Below are 9,578 nucleotides of genomic sequence, written 5' to 3'. Positions count from 1 at the left end.
ATTCCTTGTCTTAAGGTTTATAATGAAATACTGAGGAGAAAGATCGACGAAATCTCATATGACCTTGTGCTTTTATAATATAGATGGACTTTTTATCGTAGTAACAAACTCAGTACAAATAAAAAAGCCGTCGCAATAAAAGAACTTGGTCCAAAAATTTCTTAAATCTTTTTTCAAACTTACAAAAAATGGATTTACGATATGCTGTCTGCATTGCTTCGATTGTACCAAAAAACAAACAATCATACAGCAAAGGCTCAGCGGTGCAGTAAGAGAAATCCACCATTTTAACATTCATTCATAAAAAAAAAATCATGATAAAAGAACGTGGAAAAGAATGTGTTGTATTGTCAGAACATCCACCAAGGTGTCGATTCAGCTTGTTTGATCAGATGGTGTATGGTTTCGTTGCACCTCACCTGCTCCACCGACTGGTTTTCCTCAAGGAGCCAGAACATTATCGCGTAATTGCTGGTCGAACTGGCTGGTTGAACTGACTGGTTAAACTGGTTGGTTGAACTGGCTGGTTGTGCAGACAGGTGGTATCACTGCTTTTTTAATCGGAGATGGTTTTTTTAAATTTATATAAAGAATTATCTTTGGTTTCTTTTTTGAACTCGGCAAGAACACATTTTCTCTAGGACAGACATCAGTTGGGGTAGTGTCATGTTTTAATTTGCTGGTTGTTTAATAGAGATCTTGAGACAGCAGATCTTTAACAAAACAAAATATAGAAAAAAAAAATGAAACATACATCACAAACCAAACCATCTTCACCAAAGATGCATGAATTCATTTTCAAAGATACTCACGGTAGCGGCTGCTGCGGTCCATCCAGATGGTTGGTTAAAGCTTTACTCTGGTGTGGGAAAAACATTTTTTATTTAATTCAATAAACTGTGGAAAAATGTTGTTGAACAAATAAAACGAAAAGGAAAAAAAATACTTACCTCGATGATGATTTTCTCTAATAGTAAATTTGGTCGTGAAAAAAAGTGAGATGCTCTTTGGTCAACGATGACAGACAACAACAAACTCAAAGTATCTGGTGCTATATATATTTTTTCATCATGTTTTGACCGATGTTAGTTAGCTAAAAAACAACAAACAATCACAACAATAACTTTTTTTTTAATTAATTTGTTTTATTTTTTTTTAATTAATTTTTTAAATTAATATGACACCACTAAAAAGAGTTTTCTTAATGTTTTCGACGATATTAATAACAAAGAAAAAACGTTTTGAGGGTGTTTACAAAATTTTTCTAAAAAAAAAAAAGCTAAAAAACAAAAATGGAATAGATAAAACTTGCACAGGCATGATAAGTTAACAAAAAAAAAATTCTACAATGGAACAGATAAAAGAAACATCTTTTGTACAGAATAGACAAATCACGATTATAATAATACAATGGAGGAACAGATTGGAACAGATTGTCAAAAGAGTGAATAAACGAAAAAGGGTGACTCATTTTGAAAAAACTTAATGCGTTCTTGACACATGACTCCAGTATAGAGTGGTGCCTTAGAAACTAAGATGTAAAAACATCAAATACATAAATAAATGACGGAAATAAAAAAAATAACAAACATGCAAGTAAAAATAAATAACGCACTGACGCAGTGATTAAAACTTACCTAATGCGATCTCGGCATACTATTAATTAACCACATGTGTAGCGTTGTGCTTATTTTGTTTTGTTTTGAGGAAAAAAAAATTGTTTTGTAATCGGGATGTTTTTTGACCATTAATTAAAACTGCTCTCATTGTAGTCACAGACAACGATGATCAAAAGTCAAAGTAAACTAATAATTGTATATACAAGACAAATAAAAAATGATCCTAAGTGATGGAAAATATACAAACAAAAAAAAAAAAAAACATCAGCAAATTTAATTAAAAACGATACTCACAAAACAAAAAAAAAACACAAGCTATGATGACGAAAAAATCATATATCATGATGTAGCCTATCTACGATTTGTGATAAAAAAAAAATCTGCGTGTATACACAATCAAACTTAAAAATTTTTTTTTAATGTATAAGAGAAATCAAAGCATCTTAGCGCTAAATAAGTTAATTAAATAATTAAAAAACAAGGCGTACTCCAAAAAGCAAACAAACTTATCGATGATCAACAAGAGATACAACAACCTGGCAATAAAATAGGTGACAACCGCAAAATTGGAAACTTTACCAACTAACTCGCAGAGATGACTTCATCTTAAAAAAAAAAAAATTTTTTTTATAAAAACTGGTCGATTTTATAAATCGATGACCCTTTTTTTTTTTTAAATTAAAAAAGAAAAAAAAAGAGAGGAAGAATGGTCCAAGAGATAATTTTAAGAACCATGATCGACTTTGAAAAAGCACACGTGACGAGATCTCTCTTCTACAGTTACATGCACGAAAGTGGTCTCAAACGTGCCGAACAATTCCCCACCAATTTAATAACCCTAAACCCATACCTTAATTAAGATGAATAATAACAACAACCATTTTGACGAGATTTTAAAATTTACTACCCACAATCCCTTGTGTATGTTGGCCGGCCAAACAAACTCTCCGACGCTACCACCGCAGAAAAAATTCTCCAATCAGTCAAAAAAAAAAAACGATGGTTGCGTCACACGAGGTCGTGTTTTTTTTTTGAATGATCTGGGCCTTTTTTTTTTTTGTCGACCACACCTTGTCAAAAACAAAAAAAAAATACAACAGGCACGTGAGAGAGAAATCTACATACACAACAACATACATGTTCAGTGTAATAATAATACAAAATAAAAAATAAGATCAAAAATCAAAAATCAACGATGATATAACAGACTAAAGCAACGAAAAAAATAAATTGTAATAGATAATAATGACTTTTTGACTGAAAACAAAAAATTTTTTGTTCATTCGTTGTCGACTTCGACATCAGCAGAGCAGCAGTCACCACCAATCTTCTCTTTCTGTAGTAGCCGCTGTTGTGTTTGTTGCTGTGTTGTGTGCATTGTGGGAATGACGTCTTGCAAAAGAAACAACCAACGTTGTATTTCTGGCGGCAAGTCCTCCGGCTGTTTCCACCAAACATTAAAAATTCGAGTAAGTAAAGAAGGTAACAACTCGTCGTGATTTCGAAACTTGGCAAAAACAGCAACCAAACAACTGCCTTCTCTTTTAATCCACACTCGATCATTGCCATCTGGAGCTGGCGACTCCAAAAAAACACCACAATCTTCAGCAAACTGTTTTAGGAAAAATCGTCTCTGCAACGTCGAATGCAAACCGAACACGGCGTCGAGACAAGCATCGTCGGGACATTCGTGACGCCAAGTCCACAATTTTTCTAATACTTCGCGATTAAAAGCTTCGCACATGATACCACATTGGTCAAACCAAAATTGATCGTACAAGGCAACTGTAGACATCACGTCAGGTGGAAATTGAGTTTTGGAGATCAGAGCACCTGAGAGACTCATGGTAATACTGCGATCAACGCAGATGATCGCAGCAACATCTGCCATTTTTGTTAATTATTTTTTTTACCAAATTAACTTTTTTAAATTTGTTTTCATTTTTTTTTTTTCATTTCAAAAACTCGCATCGCCACCCGGCCGGTTGTCTAGTCGTCGTCCTCTTTTTTTGATGGAGAAAACTCTGATGAAAAACCAACAAACAACAAAAAAAGGGGATTATTTTTTTATTTTTTTTTAATTAATGTGTAACAAAAGAAGAAAAAAGTAAACAAATATTATATAGTCACCAACTCCATTTTACTTGAATAAAAGAGCTACAAAAGATCGTCGTCAACTTGCTTACACTCAATAACAAAACGCTAAAAATTTTTTTTCTTTATTTAAGAACAAGGTATATTAAACTCTAAACAAAAAATTTCAAGATACGGATATGTTTGAACGAAACAACTCATCATCGAACGAAGCAAACTCCAAAAAAAAAAAAAACAAATCTGAACCGTTCATGGTTACACCATGACGGAAAAAAAAGTGTATCACACACAAACAACCAAGATCACCATCTAATTACACATCTTTCTTAGCAACACGACAATAATTAAAATTACAACAAAAAGTAAAAAAAAGAAAACAACAAGTTGATCGTCCATTCAAACATGTCTCGGCTCACTCGTTAAATTTAATTTTAAATATAACATCGATCACAATTTCATTTGAAAATTTGAAAACACAAAAACACAAACAAAAACAATGAGTACACCACAATCAAACTTTCTAACCAGGCGGCGCACTGGCGACAAACGACAAAATCGGGACATCGAGTCACCAAATAAATGAAAAAAAAACTTTTAGGCAAATGCACTGAGTAATTTTTAAATTATGCATCAAACAAACAAAAACAAAATGGATGTTTTTTAGCAAAAAAAAATTTTTAAGGAGCTTGGCTGTAAAAACATTGCCATTTATATTTCATTAAGAGAGTAGAGTACCCATAAAGCTTTTTATCATATAAGTATATTTTTCAATACCGCAACAAAAATACAATGTGGTTCTTTGTCTCTCACTCTCATGAAAATGGGGTAAATAATTTTAAACCCCGTGGTCGCAAAGCTTAATCGACAAAATCTCTTTCCGGTGAAAAAAAAATTGAGGAGTAAGCGTTGCGACTGATAAAAGGGTTTTTTTTTAAATTCCACCATTTGAATTTAAAAAAAAAGAGAGAGAGAAAGAAAGAAAGAGAGAAAAAACCACAAAACATAATAAATATGGATACTTTTTAACTACTACAACCAAAAACATTCACCGCAACAAATCAAAAAAATACCAAAAAACAAACAGTAAAATACTTCTACTCTTACTATCGTCAAATCCAAATTTGTGCACCCCTCTTTCTATCTAGTTTTTCTGTCTCCCCGCCATAGTTAGCCGCCACCACGGTTAATTAACCATCTTTTTCTTTTTTGACTATCACTATAAAAAACCAACCAAATAATAAAAAATTCAAATTTTTATACAAGAACTTAGTTTTTTGTATTCTGATGCAAGCAAACTTTTTATTAAAATTAAAACTTACCTAAGTGGTGTTCGTCGTCTTTGTACCAAAGAGGATTTCTCGTGGTCTCCTTACCACAATTCCCCAAAAATTCATTTTTGATCAGAACACATGGTTGGGTATTAGTGGTAGTGGTGTCAGCAGCAGCTGCAGTAGTAGTAACAGTTCCTAAAAACCAAAAACAAAATAAAGACCAAAACCCCTTTTCAATTAAAAAATCATTTTTTTTTGTTTACCACTTACCCGATTATGATAATATTTATATTTTTTTGTGGTAAATGCTTTTTATTAAACCTTTATGGATGGTTTTTTGATGTTTATTTCTGCCCGATGGCGTGGCAAACGTCTTGTCGCACAAGTCACACGGGTATCTCTGGCCTTGGCGTTCATGTTTTAACTTTCGGTGTTGGGTTCTGCTTTCCGGATAGGCAAACGTCTGGTCGCACAAGTCGCACGGGTATCTCTGGCCTTGGCGTTTGTGTTTCAACTTTCGATGTTTATTTCTATATTGTTCGGTAAAGAAAACGTCTTGTCGCACAAATGGCAAGGATATCTCTGGCCTTCGTGTTTGGATTTTCGATGCTCAGTCTTGTATGTCGGTGTGGCAAACGTCTGGTCACAGAGGTCGCAAGGATACCTCTGGCCTTTCAATTCGTGTTTCCACTTTTGATGTTTATCTCTGTATGCCAGTGAGGAAAACGTCTGGTCGCACTCCTGGCATGGGTACCTCTGGCCTTTGTGTTTGGTCTTTTCATGCTGATTTCTGTTTCCCGCTCTGGAAAACGTTTTGTGGCACCACTGGCAGGGGTAATTCTGGCCTTTTCCTTCATGACGATCTCTGTCTCCTGGGGTGGAAAAGGTTTTGTCGCATAGATCACACGGGCATCTCTGGCCTTGGCGTTCGGGTTGATACTTTCGATGTATGGCTCTACTTCTCGTAGAGGCAAACATCTGGTCGCATAAGTGGCAGGGGTACCTCTGGCCTTTTAATTTGATGTTGAAGTTGATCTCTGTGTGCCGGTGTAGAAAACGTCTTGTCACAGAGATCGCACGGATATCTCTAGTCTTTCCATTCGTGTTGAAACTTTCGATGCTCATCTCTGTATTTCGGTCTGGCAAACGTCCGGTCGCACAAATCGCATGGATACCTCTGCTGGTCTTTTTGTTTGTGTTTCCACTTTCGATGTTTATCTCTGTTGATTGGGTAAGCAAAGGTCTTGTCGCATAGATCGCACGGATATCTCTGATCTTTTAGCTCGTGTTGAAACTTTCGATGATGGGCTCTGCTGTCTGGCGAGGCAAACAGCTTGTCGCATAGCTCGCAGGGATATCTCTGACCTTTTTGTTTGTGTTTTAACTTTCGGTGATGGGTTCTACTATCCGGAGTGGCAAACGTCTGGTCGCACGAGTCACACGGATATCTCTGACCTTTTCGTTCGTGATACCACTTTCGATGTTGGGTTCTGCTATCCGGAGTGACAAACGTCTTATCGCATATATCATACGGATATCTCTGACCTTTTTGTTCGTGTTTCCACTTTCGATGTCGATCTCTGCTTACCGGATAGGCAAACGTCTGGTCACAGAGGTCGCACGGATATCTCTTACCTTTTCGTTGGTGTTTCCACTTTCGATGTCGATCTCTGTGATCTGGCATGGAAAATGTCTTATCGCATTGATCGCATGGGTATCTCTGATCTTGTCGTTCGTGATACCACTTTCGATGTTGGGTTCTGCTTTGTGGAGAGGCAAACGTCATGTCGCACAGGTCGCAGGGGTATCTCTGGCCTTGGCGTTCGTGTGGAAACTTTCGATGTTTATCTCTGTAGCTCTGCGTGGCAAACGTCTGGTCACACTGGTCGCAGGCGTACCTCTGACCTTTCAATTCGTGATACCACTTTCGATGTCGATCTCTGTTCCATGGTAAAGAAAACGTCTTGTCGCACTGATCACATGGGTAGCGCGGAGTAAGGTGTTGTCGTTTTTGATGTTCTTGTCGCTGTTTCTTTCCGGCAGAAGCCATGTCGCACCACGGACAAGGATATCTTCGATCTGCGCGCTCGAACCATCGGTGTTCGTTGCGGTGATCTCGGCGTTCAAAACTTTGCGAACAGAGATCGCACGAATAACTCTGCTGCTGTTCTTGCGGCACGATCGTCTCGCCCACAGATACCATGATGTTTTTTTAAAGATCGTCGTGAAATTTTTTTTTTTGACAAAACAAAAAAAACAGATGCTCGAGCCCCATTAAATTAAAATTTCTAATCACTTAATCACCACCGCACACCTATGACACATATTTAGATTTTACTACTACCTGAATTTCTTCTTCTGTGTTTATCTTTTTTATGTTGTCCTCTGTTTTTTGATCCAGCAAACATTTTGGGGCAAAATTCACACTTTAAAGTTCTTGGGGCTCGAAATGCTCGACGACGACCATGTTTCTTCTGCCTTTCACCGCCACAAGTCGCAACGGTACTACCCCATTTTCGTTTTCGTGCCATCTCCTCTCTCCTCTTTTTTTTTTGGATTCTGATAATTGTAAAACGCAAAACCCTAACTTTATTTTTAGAAATATCCTCTTTTTAAATAAAAAAAATTAAATTTGAAGGATATCCATAATTTATTCTTTATTATTAATTAAAATAAACATGAATCAAAACATATGTACACAAAAAACAAAACAAAAACAAACCAAACAGATAAATAGGAAACAAAACAAAACAAAATAAAACAAATAATATACTCATTACTCAAACAAAAGTTTTTTTTTTTCTCTTTATTATTATAATTATAATAAAAAATTTTTTTTTAAATTAATTAAATTAATTAAATTAATGGGGACATAGTTTTGGAGTGAACCTAGCTGTTGTTAATTAAGAGCCGATGCCTGTAAATATCAAACATCGTCCGACAGTTCGAAAAAATCGACCTCCATTTTATTTCATTAAAAGATTCCCTATATAAAAGTATTTTCGAAATTGGAGTTAAAAATTTTCAGCGAATTTTATTTTTCGAGAAATTAAGCTTTGTCTGATTATGCCAAGATGGGGCTCGGAGCCACCCTCAAAATCGGCCAATTTTGTGAATGTTCAGCAGCCTCGCAAAGCAAGAACATGAAAAAAGGGAAACTATCTTTTATATCTCGTAAAAGTACACCATCTGACCTGCTAAAAATCCATAGTGGATATTTTTCTTTCCCTTTTCCAAACAATTTAGGGGCCCTCACATGAACCTCCTTTAATACATGGTCGTTTCGCTTAAATTTTACTCTAAATCCCAGGGTAAAAATCTCAGCTGGTGCGCATCGTTTTTTCGATAAAAATACTTTCTAGGGATTCTTAACCTTTCATTACAAACATACAAAAATTTTACCGGCGGCCCGTGAATATTCTCTTGTTGGGAGAATCAAACGTCCAAGCGATTTTCAGTCTTTCTGCATACCGCGCTGTTCAAATTCTACTGCGTGTCGTGAAGGATACTTTTTAATACTACTTTCCCTGATTTGTTTGAAAATTTCTTAAACCATTTTTTTTTTGTTAGAAAGCCATAGCCGAGAGAAGTAATGTTCTCTCTCGTACCTTGGATTATCCTGATAAATTCTCCAATTGAAGCTTTTTTGGGGAACTAACATTAGCGCGTGACAGTGCTTGCATGACATTTTAATTTGCATTTGGTGAGATTTCCATTGTCAATACTTTCTACTTTTTGCTATTAACTTGCTAGGTTTCTTGGAGTTGAGGATTTACAAGAATGTAATATTTGAGGTCTTGTATATTTGTATTTGGTGATTTTAAAGGTTTCATTGATTTCCCAGCCGTGTTAAATTAGATATGCATGACATGTCAACTTTTTTTCGAATCCAGAAAATAAAATAAAAAATCTTACTCCAAATGCAATGAATTTTAGCGATTGTTTCCTGATGTTTCAGCGGAGCGGTATTCTAGGTGGTGATTCCTGAATACTTTTCCAGTCATTCATTTTCCCGCCGAGGTATTTTGGCAAATGGAAATGTAAATAATCGATTTTTCCCACGATATGCCTGGGAACTGTTAATTTCTACAGCTACGTATACGTTTGCGCTGTTTCAACCCGTGTTATGATCAGCGCAGCAAATCCTAAGCTATTTAACCTGTGTAACTAAACCTTTACGAGGATATGGCTCTCTGTGGGTTTTCTAAACTTGTTGGTGGTCCTTGTGGCGCGAGTACAGATTACCCCACAAACAATGAATGTGTTTCTATCCGAGACTGCGATAGAGACGTAAAAGGACACCTAAAGTTTTGCAAAATCAGCGACGACTTTGAGGTACTAAACGAGTCAACACTTCTCCTTGCTCGAGCAGGTAAACAATACCTACCATGCCATGTTATGTGTGTGATATTGTATTTATAGCTTATGGATTTTCGCAGTGATTAATTCACGATCGCAGGCACAGAGTACGTGGGTGGAGTGGGGGCGCTGCACAGGGAAGCGAGAGAGGAGAGGCAAAGGGCTTGGCCCTAAGGGCTGGTTACACGTACGACGCAAGCATAAGCATAAGTGCAAGGATAAACACAAGATTGTT

General features: G+C 36.2%; 1 protein-coding gene across 1 annotated transcript in view; it reads right to left on the bottom strand.

The window, feature by feature from the left end:
- Positions 1–3,678: 3,678 nt before the first annotated feature.
- The window catches only part of LOC138031293 (uncharacterized), a 13,342-nt gene continuing 7,442 nt past the window's right edge, over positions 3,679–9,578 (bottom strand). The window contains exons 2-4 of the mRNA XM_068878994.1: positions 7,329–7,543; positions 5,033–5,179; positions 3,679–4,929 (exon numbers count right to left, since the gene is read on the bottom strand). Of these exons, the coding sequence (XP_068735095.1) occupies positions 4,901–4,929; positions 5,033–5,179; positions 7,329–7,515 (363 nt within the window). The 5' untranslated portion in view covers positions 7,516–7,543 and the 3' untranslated portion in view covers positions 3,679–4,900. The remainder of the gene's footprint in view (positions 4,930–5,032; positions 5,180–7,328; positions 7,544–9,578) is intronic.

The sequence above is a fragment of the Montipora capricornis genome, chromosome 14, assembly GCF_036669925.1.
Source record: "Montipora capricornis isolate CH-2021 chromosome 14, ASM3666992v2, whole genome shotgun sequence".
NCBI classification, from domain to species: Eukaryota; Metazoa; Cnidaria; class Anthozoa; order Scleractinia; family Acroporidae; genus Montipora; species Montipora capricornis.
Note: the sequence above shows the minus strand (reverse complement) of the source record. Positions and strands in the feature narration are given on the sequence as shown.